This window comes from Acomys minous (genome assembly GCF_964271855.1).
Source record: "Acomys minous genome assembly, chromosome: 20".
Classification (NCBI taxonomy): Eukaryota; Metazoa; Chordata; class Mammalia; order Rodentia; family Muridae; genus Acomys; species Acomys minous.
This window is the reverse complement of record NC_140502.1, coordinates 13,293,583-13,308,424: the sequence shown is the minus strand read 5'-3', so window position 1 is coordinate 13,308,424 and position 14,842 is coordinate 13,293,583. Positions and strand designations below refer to the sequence as shown.

General features: G+C 42.7%; 1 protein-coding gene across 2 annotated transcripts in view; it reads left to right on the top strand.

Moving 5' to 3' along the window:
* NLRP9 (NLR family pyrin domain containing 9) overlaps window positions 1-14,842 on the top strand; it is a 30,910-nt gene that overhangs the window by 1,639 nt on the left and 14,429 nt on the right. Inside the window, exons 2-3 of one of the 2 annotated variants that reach the window (XM_084770971.1) lie at window positions 7,982-8,315; window positions 12,242-13,826. In XM_084770971.1, the coding sequence (XP_084627097.1) occupies window positions 8,045-8,315; window positions 12,242-13,826 (1,856 nt within the window). In that variant the 5' untranslated portion in view covers window positions 7,982-8,044. Of the gene's footprint in view, window positions 1-7,974; window positions 8,316-12,241; window positions 13,827-14,842 lie in introns of both variants that reach the window. The other variant, XM_084770970.1, reaches the window with a different exon arrangement.

Below are 14,842 nucleotides of genomic sequence, written 5' to 3'. Positions count from 1 at the left end.
GATACTTTTGAGAATTCTGCAAATTTGGCTTCTTTAAAAAAAAGCACAGAAATATTATAAGGATGTGCTTTTTTTGTTGTTGTTTGTTTTGTTTTGTTTTGATCCCAGGTGTAGGGATGTGGGGCTGCTTCGGCCTGTCCACAGGAGCTGACCATAATTTGCCTCATGCTCTACCAGAAGCATGGTTTTGCTAGCTGCAGATAATTTCTGCAACTGTGCGATGTTTGGAATTCCAGAAACTTTTCAGAGGGCCCCCAATGGGCGTCGGCAGTTGTTGGTCATTTAGGGAGACTGGTTGCAGTTTGTTAGTCAAAGAAGAAAGAAACTACGTTCAAGGATCTCTTTTTCCCTTCCCCTGGGTTCTCTCTTATCTACTGTTAAGGGTTAAAACTGCAGGGGTCAGGTGCGGGGTGTGTGTGTGTATGTGTGTGTGTGTGTGTGTGTGTGTGTGTGTGTGTGTGTAAATAGTAGGGGAAAAGAAGAACCCACAAAGTAGCAAAGACTATCTATATAGCTATAATCCCAATTAGGGCTGCCCTCAGATCCATGGTGAATCTGAGGCCTGTCTGGGTTCCATGAGACCAAGGTCTTCGAACGATTACTTGAAGGCACCAGAGATTTGGAAGCTGTGGGTATTGAAGAGTTAAGGGTGAAGGAGGGGCCACTGAAACTCAAAGGTCTGTTTCTCATACTTGGTGCGTGTGTGCCAGCTCTGACTGTGAGCTGATCAGAACCTGGCCAAGGAAGTGAGTGCAATGAAGTTCCACGGGGAGACATTGAATTAAGTCTGAAACACGTTTCTGTGGTGATCTGGCTGGCTGGTTTTGATAGGACAATCCCATCATCATGTTAAATGATAGGGAAAATCATTTGGTCATCGACCTTTCTCTCTGATGACCACAAGGCAGGGCTACAGGTAGAGTAGTGAGGTGGTGCCCTCTAGGAAAAGAGAGGAAGGTGTTGGCAGGGCCATTAAGGTTCGCGGCATGAACTGATAAAGGGAATAGAGCCTCAAGTCAGCTTGATAGGTCCGTAAACTTTCAAGAGCATCAGCGAGGAATCTTGGACACAGTGCGAGGAGCAAAGCTGATTAAGCAGCCGGCCGCGGTGGCACATGCCTTTAATCCTGGCACTTGGGAGTCAGAGGCAGGTGGATTTGCTGTGAGTTCGAGGCTAGCCTGGTCTACAAAAAGCGAGTCCAGGACAGCCAGGACTGTTACACAGAGAAGCTAAACAAACAAACAAACAAACAAAGCTGACTAAGCAATCAAGCATTTGAGACAGCTGTGAGAGATCCCGAACCTTCAGGGAAAGCCTCAAGCCTAATAGGAAAAGATGATTAGAGCAAGGACTGAGGCACAAAAGGTTCTTAAAGACTTGTAAAATATGCTTGCATGACGCCTGCCATTTTAAGCATTGTTAAGCAAATGGAGCCATTGGTGGTTTGAAATGCTTACTTTGCTGGGTACCCATCAATCACCAGAAACTGGCTAGTACTCTGGACAGAAAGGATTTCCATTAAGCAGCTTGCCTTTGTTCCTCTCTTCTCCAATGCCTGGATTCTACCTTCCAGCCCTTTGAATTGGATCTTAAGTACCTCAGATTGTAGTGGATCTAAACATGTTTTTTTTTTTTTTGATCCCAAGTGTGGGATGGGGAACAGACTTATGAGAGAACAGGTGATGTTTATCCACTTAGAAGTTGAACCTCTTTGTATGTGGTGGGGGGGGGGGGGACTGGCTTGGTTTTTGCCAGCTGAAACACATCCTAGTACCAACTGTGAGAGGATACACACACACACACACACACACACACACACACACACACACACACACACACACGAGCCCAAAACAGGAGGCTGGGCTTTTTCATCTTGGTACTGTTTGGCTCTTCATCACTCTACTTTGAGATGCTCCAAGAGAAAGACCAGCTCCTTTGAAGGCTTCTAGGCTTTGGGCTCTGGCTGAGGCTCTGGGTTCCAGCAGCAACTTTGGTGGAATTGCTGGTCTGCTGAAATCCTGCTGACTATGCTAGGGGAATTGCTCCCAGGAACTGAGTCCAACAAGGTCTACTTCCACTGTTCCTGTAAACCTCCTTTCTCTCCTATCTAGGGTAGGTGGGTTGGAAGGGAGGTATAAGCATTAAAAACAAACAAACAAACCCGAATACAATAGGATTGGAAAAGTTGGAGGCCACATCAAATGAGTGGAATATGATATAATTGATTGATTTTATTTACCATCCTCTCTATAAGTCCATGAATGCTACAACACGTGCCAACATTTCCTTTCCTGTGGTGGCCAAATAATACCTGTATGTTAGGATAGGATATTATTATTTATTGATCCCGCGATGGGTACTTAGCCACTCCCAGCTCTCAGCTCTAGTGAACATTGCTACTCTGAGTGTTGGTGTACAATGAAAAGTTTTACTCATCACGTGAACTTAATGCAGTCTCCTTCCAGCCCCACATTCTCTCTCTCTCCCCACCCCTCCCCTAGTCCTTAAGGGGCAAACCTCCTTCCCTGTCATCTGACCCTAGCCAATCAAGTCTCACCTGGACTGCCTGCATCCTCTTCCTCTGTGGCCTGGCGAGGCTGCCCAGCCGAGGGGAACTGATCAACAAGTGGGCAAGGGAGTCCAGATCAAAGCCACCCCTGCTGCCCATATTATGGGCTCTACATGGAGACTGTGCTGCTTATAGACTACATCTGAGCAGGGGAATCTAGGTCCTCTCCATGCATGGCCCTTTATTGATGCATCAGTCTTTGCAGGTCCCCCTGGGCCCAGATACATTGGCTCTGGTGGTCTCCGTGGGCTGGCATGGCCACCCAGCCAGAGGGAAGTGATCAATGAGTAAGTAACAGCGTCCATGTCAGAGGCAGCCCCTACTCATGGGGAGGGGTTTAAAAAAATATTGTATTTAATTTTAATTTATATGTGAGGGAGTCACACACAGTTGTGAGCTACCATGCAGGTGCTGGGAATTGAACCCGGATCCTTTGGAAGACCAGGCAGTGCTCCTAACCACTGAGACATCTCTCCAGCCCCTTGGGGAGGGGTTTTATGACCTGGAAACTTCCTCTTTTTATTATGTTTAAAGCTATATTAATTAATTCCATTATAGTATTACTTAATATGGGAATTGTATTGCTATGTATAAAGTGTTTTATTTAAAGACAAGTGTCAATAAGAAGTTTAAAAATAAGACAGGTACAGTGATACATGGCAGAGGCAGGTGGATCTTTGTGAGTTTGAGGACAGCCTGGGGTACAAAATGAGTCCAGGACAGACAAGGCTACACAGAGAAACACTGTCTGGAAAAACAGAAAACAAAAAACAAACAAAAAGTTAAAAAAAAAAAAGAAAGAAAAGAGAAAAGGTTTAAAATAGAAAACTTAGTCCACAGTCATGTGATTATAGATAGTGAAAGTGTGCATATGTTTCAAAAACATCAAAATGTGTTTTTGTGGTTCAAACGTTACCCAATGTAGAAAAGTATTGAAACTCTGCGTAGTTGCCTGTTGATGGGCATGAATTCTACACACTAATCAAAACAGAAAATCCTTTTTCACACAGTAGAACTTTATATATTAGGAAGCATACTTGTAAAGCTATAAATAATATTTGGACATTTATTTTCTCAGCAACAAAAAAATAATGAAATTGTGTCACTTGTTGGATACTGGATGCAACTGAGGGTTGATATGAAGCAGAGCAAGAAAGACAATGTGGCATGTTTTCTATAACTTGTGGAACATGGGTTTTTATGTAGATGTTTAAAATCATATATATATAATTTTATAATATATATGTATATATAGACATTATATATAACATTTTATTATGTGTGTGTATATATATATATATATATATATATATATATATATATATATATATATATATATGAAATGAAAGTAGAAGCAAATTGTCTAGAGGAATGAAAGGGACCAGTAGTAGGGAGAAGTAGAGAAAAAGAGAGTAGAGGAATGTGGGAGGAACAGGTCAAATTATAATATATGTTTATATGAAAGCATCCCATGAAACTCATTATTATGTGGAAAAAATATGCAACAATTTTAGAAAATGAAATGACTGGGTATGGTAGCACAGACCTTTCATCCCAGCAGAGATCAAAAGTCACGCAGGTGTGTCTCAGTTTGAGATCGGCCCTGCTCTATCTATATAATAAGTTCCAGGCCAGCCAAAGCTCTATAATGCCACCCTGTCACAAATAATAAAATAAAAACAATGGGGTGGAAAGCCTTTGGGATAGAAAGTAGACTAATGATGTCAGGGGGTGTGACCTTGTTGCTTAAATGACAGGATTTCAGTTTTAGAAGAGTAAAAGCCATTTTGGAGACAGATGTGGCGAGGGTCTGAATTGTTCAGTTAAATGGGGCAGTTTGTCAGCAATTTGTTAGGACAAGAGTCACCATGTGGCGAGGGAAACATGATCGCAGTATCTAGCTTGGTCTGGCTGTAGTTAGACTGGATTGTTGTAAATTCAATTCATCACTCTTTTTTTTCTGAGAGCCTTCCCCAGTACGGAAAGAGTCGGAGTGTCTTCGCTGACAGGGCTCCTGTATGGTAGAAAAAGTCTGCGAGGGGAGGGCAGGAGTCAGGTGTGTGATGCTCAGGGGATTTAGCAGCTCTGACTTGTAGCAGCCAGGGTGCTTCTGAGGCTCCGACTTCCTAGCAGTCAGGCTGTTTTCTATGGCTCCAACCTCTAGCAGCTTCTTTCTTTATACAAGTTTCACAGAACAAAGATAGATTAATGATTATCTAAGTGGTACTGAGTAGGGGCTTGATTTTTCTTATTATGTGTCCAGGGTTACAAGATCAGTTACAATTAGAAAGTAGAAACAGAGCATATTATTATTATTGTTATTGTTGTTGTTATTATTATTGTTGTTGTTGTTGTTATTATTATTATTATTATTATTATTATTATTATTATTATTATTATTCCTATATGTGAAATTGAAAGAAACCAAAGAATGTCTCCTCCAAAGCAAATACATTTAATATACGGCAATCTGCTTTTTAGGCTGCCAGTATTTGCTGTTTGAGAGCCTGACAGACAGACAGACTGACAGACAGACAGAAAATATCTGAACAGGTCTTTTTTTATTAGTAGCAAATACTAATATCTAACTCTTTTCACTATATGTTTCATTATTTATGTTACAAAGTAGGAAGAGTTTATTTTACTCAATCTATCTGATTTACTAAATTTTATTCCTTCAGGAGTGAACACCCCTATCTTTAAACTATATTTTCAAGAGACCTCTAAGCCTGTAATAAAAAGAGGCTGTAACTCATTCTTCTGGCCAGTCAAGAGTTTGTCAGCGGTCTCTGCTTACGTTGCACCAACTCTTTGAGTTAGCTCAGGAGCAGATACCCCAGGAAGATTCCGAGAGTGATGGATTCACCTAGCTATGTACTGATCTGTGCTTAGTGATCTCCAGGGCATAAGGAAGACTTTCAAATAGTGGCCAGATGAAGTTAATTTTAGGATTTTTATTTTCCTAAAAAGACTCAGATATAGACTCAGGAAAAGACAAAAACTGAATCATAAAGCAGAAAGTTCCCAATAGTGCAACATGCAGAGACCAATAGCCAAGTTACAAATAGAAGGAAAGCGATTGTAGCAAGAAGCTCAGCTTCGCTCAAGTTGTGTCAAGAGATTGTGCTGGCTTCATGACTCTCACCATTTCCAGTGGTTATGGCTGTGCTAAGTTTTTACATGTACTTTCATGAAACTTCAGCATGTGTTAAAAGGGAGCCGTTCTAGCCAGTAGACCTTTTGAAAGTTTTGATGTTGCTGCTGCTGGTCTGTTTGAATATAACCCTCTAGTATAGCGGTTCTTAACCTCTGGGTTGAGACCCCTTTGGGGTCTATTTCCAGCATCCACAAAGTGCCTCACAAGAAACTCATAACTCCAGTCCTAGGGGATCTGATGCCCTCTTCTGGGCTCTGCAGTACTGCATGCTCACGGTGCATGCATACTGGCAAAATACTGCCCCCCCCCAACACACACTTTCTTTTCCTTTTCCTCTTTTCCTCCTTTCCTTCCTTTCTTCCCTCCTTCCCTCCCTCCCTCCTTCTTTCCTTCCTTCTTTTCCTTCTTTATTTTTTCTTTTTTTGGCTTAAAAGACATGATTGTACAGCTGGAATTACACAGGTGCCCTACTGTGCCTTTCTTTTTTTAAAAAAAAAATCAATTTGGCTTTTGTGACCAATCACGTCACAGACTGGTCCACAGCCCTTCCCTCCTCTCCTCCTAGTCCCATCCTCATGCTCCCCACCCCCCCATTTCCTCTCTTTTTTTCTCAGACCCACCTTGTCACTTCAAGCCACAGCAGCACTAAGTGCATCCTACATCCCTTTCCACTGAGGCCTGACAAGGTAAGAGAAAGGGGAAAGGGATCCAAAAGCAGGCCACAGAGAGCCTCAATCCTCAATGATATGGAACCCACAAGATGACCAAGCTGCACATCTGCTACATATGCGTAGAGAGTCTAGGATGGGACCCTTCATGCCGCCCCCCCCCCCGCCCCCATGGGGCCCAGATTAGTTTACTCCGTAGGTCTTTTGTGGTGTCTTTGATCCCTCCAGCTCCCTCAATCCTTCCTCCCACACTTCCTCAAAACTTCTGGCGCTCAGCCTATTGTTCGGCTGTGGGTCTCTGCGTCTGTTTCCATCAGCTGCTGGATGAAGCCTCTCAGAAGACAGTAATGCTGGGCTCCTGTGTGCAAGCACAGCAGAATGTCATTAACAGTGTCAGTGGTTAGCTGTCTCCAAGGGCTGGGTCTCAAGTGAGGCCAGTCATTGCTTTGCCATTCCCTCAATCTCTGCTCCATCTTTATCCCTACATTTCTTGTAGGTGAGGCAAATTTGGTGTGGAGGGTTTTATGGGTGGGTTTGTGTCCCTCTCCCTCCACTGCAAGTCTAACCTGGCCCACACAAAATAGTGATTCCAGGCTCCATATCCCCCACTTCTAGGAGTCCCATCTGGGGTCACCCCCATAGACTCCTGTGGGGGCCTTCCCTGGCTCAGAGATGCCCCCACATTGATTTCTGTTCTCTTTCCCTGTCTCCCCTTTTCCCCACCCCCACTTCCCCCACAACTGATCACAAATCTTTTTTTTTTTTTACTTATTAAAGCTCACCCAAACAATATTTTTCAAAAATCCAATATCAAATAGTGTGTTAATATTTATAGAGAGGTTCTCACAAGGACATGGGTTGACATTCAGTTCTGAGAAGAGTCTGTAGGAGCATGTGGTGGCAGGAACAAGGCAAACGTTGTCAACTCTCCTTCCTTGGCTCTACTGATGAACTTCACTGCTTTATTTACCTTTTTTTTTTTTTTTACCCCAGTTGGCTTTCATTCTTCCTCTGGTCTTAGCATAAAGATTTTTATTATTATTATTATTATTATTATTATTATTATTATTATTATTATTATTATTATTATTATTATTATTATTATTATCAGCAGCAGCAGCATTATTATTATTTTGGCTTTCTGAAACAGTTTCTCTGTGTAGGCATAGCTGTCATGGAGCTCTCTCTCTGTAGACCAGGCTGGCTCTGAATTCAGATCCTTCTACGTCTGCCTCTAACTGCTACTATTAAAGGTATGCACCAAGATAGGAAAGATATTTTCTTCAAGATTGCCAAAGACAAATAACCAAAACACTATGAGTGTAACATTTACATAATTCCTGATTGTTTCATGGTTCTTTTTGCTGTATGTAGTTTATTTTATGTGTAATAATATAAATGTATATGTAAAAAAAAGAAATATAATTTTAAAAGATTGAAAAAAAAAAGGGTGTGTACCACCACTGCTGGGCCGCTAATTGTAACATTAGAGTCACATAAATTATAGTAAAAGAGTGAAGGATGAAGCCACATATATCTGAGTGAAGGAATGCATAATGTATAATCTGAGACTTTTTAAGTTGACAGGTGTCACTTATTCCTTGGCTTTGAAGATTTATTAGCCTCTACGGTCTGAACTCACTGTCCAAGATGGCGGACTCATCCGGTTATGGCTTACTGCAGTGTCTGCAAAAACTCAGTGATGAAGAGTTCCTGCTATTTAAAGAGCTCCTCAGAAAAGAGCCAAAGAAATTTAAACTCAAACCAATCTCCTGGCCTATGATAAAGAATGCTTCAAAGGAAGACCTCGTAACGCTATTGAACACACATTATCCAGGAAAGGCACCGGATGTGGTGATGAGCCTGTTGCGGCAACTCAATCGGAAGGACCTCGTGACTGTGCTTCGGAAACAGAGGAGAAGTGAGTATGGCGAGAAAGCGGACGCGTGGGCAAAGTTAGCCAAGGAGAAGCTGCTGCTGCTGCTGCTGCTGCTTTTAAAAAACATCCTCTCACACATTATGTCCGTACTACAGTTTCCCCTCCGTCCACTCCACCTAGCCCTCCCCCTTGCCCACATCCACTATTCCTCCACTTACCTTCAGAAAACAGCAGGCCTCCCAGGGATAGCAACCAGAGCGGCACAGGTTACAATAAAAATGAGGCACAAACCCTCATTACGGGGCTGGACAAGACAAACTCGATAGAAGAAAAAGGGCCCCAAGAGCACGCGGAAGTGTCAGAGACACCTGTGCTCCCACTCTTAAGAGTCCCACAGAGGGCCTGGAGAGATGGCTCAGAGGTTAAGAGCACTGTCTGTTCTTCCAGAGGTCCTGAGTTCAATTCCCAGCAACCACATGATGGCTCGCACCCATCTATAGTGTGATCTGATGCCCTCTTCTGGCCTGCAGGTGTACATGCAGGCAGAGTACTGTACACATAATAAATAAATAAATCTTAAAAAAAAAAAAAAAAGAGTCCCACAGAAACGCCAAGCTAACAGCCATAAAGTGAAGGTAATGTCACTGTTGAGTAATAGCCTAACCTGTCCCATAGTTGAGAAAGGGTGAAGAAACCAATGGGTTTTATATGCAGATTATCCATTAACTGAGGTGGGGGAGGGTGCCCTAAAAGAAGTAACTGTAGGCGGGATTGAAACATGTAAGGCGGATCCAGAGAGTAACATTGTTTTCTTCAGCTGGCCAAGAAAGTTGTCCTTTTATTTGCTTTCCAAAACCTAGCATACAAAGCAATACATTTCACCGTGTCATTCCTCCCTCTCCTTCCTTCTCTCCCTCCCTCCTCCGTCTCCCCTTTCTTTTGTTTGTTCTCACTATCCTTGAAAATGTCTCACTGTATAGCCCAGGCTGGCTTCTTTTTTTTTATTTTTTAAAATAATTTATTTATTTTTATTGTATGTGCATTGGTGTTTTGCCTGCATGTATGTCTGTGTGAGGGTGTCGGATCTTGGAGTTACAGACAGTTGTGAGCTGCCATGTGGGTGCTGGGAATTGAACCCTGGGCCCTTTAGAAGAGCAATCAGTGCTCTTAACCACTGAGCCATCTCTCCAGCACTGCCCAGGCTGGCTTTAAAGTCACTCTGTAGACCAGACGTGTCTTGAACTCATGATTTCCGGCTTCTGCTTCCTGAGTTCTGGGGTTAACGGGTACACAGGGGCACACTCAGCTGTGATAGAGTTCTAGCACAGGACTTACTCATCCTCCTAACGAGACACGTTGTGCTAAGACTAGACCTTCATCTCCTCTGATAGAGACCTGACCTTTACTTCCTACGAATCTCTCAAGACAGCAGGGGAACACCTCAAATTTACAACCCTGGAAGATGCTCCAGGTGGGGGCATGCCAAAACGCTTCTGGAGGGAATATCTTACTGATCAAATCATCTCACATTTCAGAGGCATCTAAGCCTCCAATGTGTCTGTTTTTCATACATCCTTTGGCAGAGCTATGACTTAACGGGTGCTGTAAAATGTCAGAAGTGGCCATCAAAAATGATCATGGATATGGATCCACATGCTTGGTTTGGCTGGCCCTTAGTCATGTGACTGGTTGTCTCATCAGATGCAGCAAGATGATCAATGTCACTACGTCTGCTTCCTAATAGGGATAAAGGCATCAGTCACTTGGCGTGGGCCAAGTAGACATATGCATGTAAGACATTGAGAATAACCGGACACGGTTACTGCATCCGTTACTTTTCTGTCGCTGTGATAAGCACTATGATCAAAAGCAACTCGTGGAGGAATTTATTTTGGCTCTGGTACTAAAGTGATAAAGAGTCCATTATGGAGACAAGTGTGACAACACACAGGTATAGGTGTTAGGAGCAGGAAGCACCAAGGCCACACCCCTTAAAACATCTAAATTCACTAAGCCACAAAACTCTTAACATAAATTTTACATGTATTATTTTAAAATTATATTTATAGGTGTGTGTGTGTGTGTGTGTGTGTGTTTGTGTGTGTGTGTGTGTGTGTGTGTGTGTCGACGTGTGGATATGTGCCATGAGTGTGGGATGCTGGAGATCAGAGGCATCAGACCCCCTGGAGCTGCAATCAGCAGGCATTTGTGAGCCACTTGACGTGGGTGCTAGGAACTTTACTCAGTTCCTCAGCAAAAGTGGTATGCAGTTTTACCCTGTGAGCTGCTACTCCAACCCATATTTACGTATTTACTTACTTGTGTGAGTGTACAATTGACTGAATGTGGATATCAGAGGACCACTTGCTGGAGTTGTATGTCAGTTCAGTGTTCCCCTAATATTTGTTAGCCTAACACTCAACACTTTATAATGTGTAAATATAGTAAATATTTTTTCAAAATACAACAAAATGTAATAGACTTAAAAAGTCCACGCAAATACCAACTTTCTGATTGAAGAAGTATTTTTTTATATTTGTAGAAATAAATGTTATTATTTTTGCTGGCACAGCATGGAGTCGGTGCCCGTGGTGACCAGAAGAGGGCAGAAACCCCTGGAGCTGACTTTACAGGTGGTTGTCAGTGCCTGTGTCAGTGCTGAGGACTGAACCTAGGTCCTCTGGAAAAAACAAAAAAAGTTCTTTAAACTCATCGAACATTTCTAACACACCAATTACTGACCCAAGGCCCATTAAATCTCAGAGAAGGCAGTAGGCTCCTGCCCTCAGAAAGCCTGGTACCACAAGAAGCTCATGGAAAAATATTAAAGTATGGTACTGATCACGTGCCAGCTGCCAGCTAACTTCCTCCATGAATAACAAAAGAAACCCTTTCTCTTAATCTCATTTGACTGACGACATTGATCTAGATACATTAAATAACGTATCTAAAACTACGAGATGCATTATGATATAACCCAGGACAACCTGACACCCTGGTCAGGATTGTTACCCAACTTGGCATCACATAATCCCAGAGTTTGTTTCATTCTGTCTTGTGACCTGAAGCAAATCTTGCTTTGACTAAGCGTAGAATTGTAAACACGTTTATCAAAACTGAAAAATTATAAATAGAATGAGTCTTAAATGACTCACTGAAGGTAGGAAAGTTTTAGACTACGTCGCACTATTTTGAGTCCTAACTCACGAAATCGTGTACAAATGAAGAATGTTTTTTTTCTCCTGGGGAGGTGCCATGCCCTTCATAAATTTGTAATGTGACAAAATACCCAGAATTCATGCTATATAACAGCGGTTACAAAGAGGTGAGTTTCTAGTTTGGTCATAATGCTCTTATAGGCAATATAGAAAACATACTATGACCCAGAATATGGGGAAACAACCAACTGAGGGTCTGGGGTTTGGGCCTCATATTGGGTAGCAAGATGATACTGGCTAGCTAAGTGAGTTCCCCCCACCCCTGAGGAGTTCCAAGGAAAGTTGATTGGCATTGTAGACTTTTTTTTAGGTAGAGAAGGGGCCCTATATCCCTACTTTCTGCAGACCCCACTTCTTCTCTGACACTAAAATATTCATATACCCCCTTTAGCATGGGGATTTGCATCACGAGCATTGAAATAGTTGCATGCAATAGTGTCTTCTATCTAGAGGTGTGGGTGTAGGAAAAAAACAGGTTGCTTGGGATTAGAGTGGGGCCCTAAACGTTCTTTCTTTGTAGTGTAACGGGAAGGAAAATCCTACAGCATGCGCAGGTGAGGGGAATTAGGAAGTTATTTCAGGGAAAGGACTGGGTGGCTGTCCTCCCATTCTTCTATCCTCAGGACCCAGAGACTCACTGCTCACGCAGATGGGTCGCTTCCTGTCTAATGCATTTAAGAAATATTGTGTTTCATTCTCCGGAGTATCCTATTCCTAACGGCCTTGTATTTTGATTTTCCTCAAACTTAGATAAACAAAATAGATACAAAGGGTTGATGCGGACTACATTTGAAGAAATATGGGCTTTGGAGACCAAGACTCTTGTGCCTGATAAAAGCTACCATGTAATTATCAAAATGCAGTACCAGGCTTTGCTAGAAGTGTTCCGTTCTAAGTCAGAACCAGTCACTGCAGTCGTACTAGGTACCACAGGAGAAGGAAAAACCACTTTCTTAAAAAAAGCAATGTTGAATTGGGCCCTAGGAATCTTATGGGAGAAGAGATTTCAGTACGTTTTCTTCATCTCTGTCTTCTCACTTAACAATATCCCAGAGTTAAGCTTAGCTGAGCTTATCGCAAGTAAGTTGCCCAAGTCTTCAGAGACACCGGATGACATTTTATCCCGACCAAAGAGAGTATTGTTCATCCTGGATGGATTTGATTACCTGAAATTTGACTTGGAACTTAGGACAAACCTGTGTGATGACTGGAGGAAGAGGCTGCCCACACAGATCGTCTTGAGCAGTTTGCTACAGAAAATAATGCTCCCAGAATCCTCTCTGCTTCTTGAATTGGGAAACTCAAGCGCACCAAAAATCTATCCCTTGCTGCAGTATCCAAGGGCAATAACTATAGGCGGATTCACTGCGGATTCTATACAGTTCTATTGTTTATCTGTCTTCAACTACCGGCAGGGCTTACAAGTCTTTGAGAATATAAGAAACTGTCAACTATTGCTCACTTTATGCAGGAATCCTTATTTCTGCTGGTTATACTGTAGTTCTTTAAAGTGGCAGCTCGGCAGCGGAGAGGAAAGGAACTTTGTCACTGACACCGATTCGGCTTCCTACACAACCTTTTTGGTAAATGCATTCAAATCAGTGTATGCCAACACTTCCCTTAACACGAGCAGAACCCTGTTAAGGAACCTGTGTTCCTTGGCTGTAGAGGGAATGTGGAAAGAGGAATTTGTGTTTGACTCTGAGGACCTCAGGAGGAACGGGATATCTGAAGATAACAAGGGCGCGTGGCTAAGGATGGAATTTCTCCAGAAACGAGGTAGCGACTTCGCGTTTTACCATCCCTTCTTGCAGTCGTACTTTGCTGCCCTGTTCTATTTCCTCAGACAAGAGAAGGACGCACCTCACCCAGTCGTTGGAAGCTTATCCCAAGTTCTAGGAGAACTTTATGCTCACAGCCAGAACCGATGGCTCCAGACGGGGATATTTGTGTTTGGAATTAGCAATCCAAGAGTCACTGCCATGCTGCAACCTGTCCTTGGCCATTTACCGTTCAAAGAGGTAAAGCAGGAAATCATCAGATACCTCAGAAATCTCAGCCAGCGGCAAAACAGTGAGAAGCTGCTGAGTCCTGAGAGTCTGTCTTTCTGCCTGCTTGACAGCCAGGAGGAAAAATTCGTAAAACAGGCGATGGGTCTATTTAAAGAAATGACGGTTGATGTCAGTAATTCCGAAATATTGACAGTGATTTCATATGGTCTGCCGAGGGCCACAAAATTAAAGAAACTTCGCCTTCATATACGAAATGTGGTTTTCTCGGAATACATTGACCCAGAATATTACAGCACTGTAGAAACCTTTACACGAGACAAACTGTGAGTATATCTCCGAACCTTCACTTTTATTCTTCGCTTTTTGCCTTTAGTGCCCACGGCATTATTTTTATACGTGTGTTTGTGTGCATGTTGTAGCCATGTTGAATTCATGATGAAGCCAGAGGATAACATCGGGTGTCTTTCTCTGTTGTTTCCTGCCTTACTCCCTTGAGACAGTCTTCCACCATCTTGACTAGGCAAACCAGGATCTGCCTGTTTCCATCTGCTAATGCTGGGGCAATAGCCTCATGCAACTATGCTCAACTTTTTATGTCTGGTCTGTGGATCTGAAGTCAGGACTTCATGCCTGTACAGCAAATACCCTTACTCACTGACCCCTCTCTCCAGCATGGCAGTGTGTGTGTGTGTGTGTGTGTGTGTGTGTGTGTGTGTGTGTGTGTGTATTTGAATGTTTAGATGACATAATTAGACTTCCTGTTGCATCTCAACACTGCTGTTCGGAGCTAGGTGCTTCTGACTCACCATGTCTTGAGTTCCTTCATCTACACAAAGAACAAATTTGTCACCCGGGCCACTGTGAGGGGGGAAATGTGAGCAGCTCCATCACAGTGTCGTGACTCTTTTCCTCCATCCATAGTGTGTTGACAGTGTCCTGGTGGCACTGGAGAGGATTCTGGGAACACACGTCTGGTTTGAGGTTGTGCTCAGGCTAGGTTGCTCTCGTTGACTTGCCCTGAATTGACTTTAGGCTGCTAGCTCATCCCTGACCTTTCAGCTGTGTAAGTCTCCTATGGTAATAATTATTGGGCAAAGTTTGCGTTTCCTTCAGGAGTCCCAACTATCCACCCTAATTCATATAAAAATCATGTTTTCTCACTAAAAGAGGAGGCACTAGAGAACAGAGTAAGGTTGGATCTCTTCAGCAGTGATACATGTTAAAAATGAGGCCCTCACAGAGGCTCAATTCTAGCTTAACTAATCTCAAGCCACACTTATTAGAATGTTTCTTCAACATATTCATGTGCAATTTCATATATATATATATATATATATAT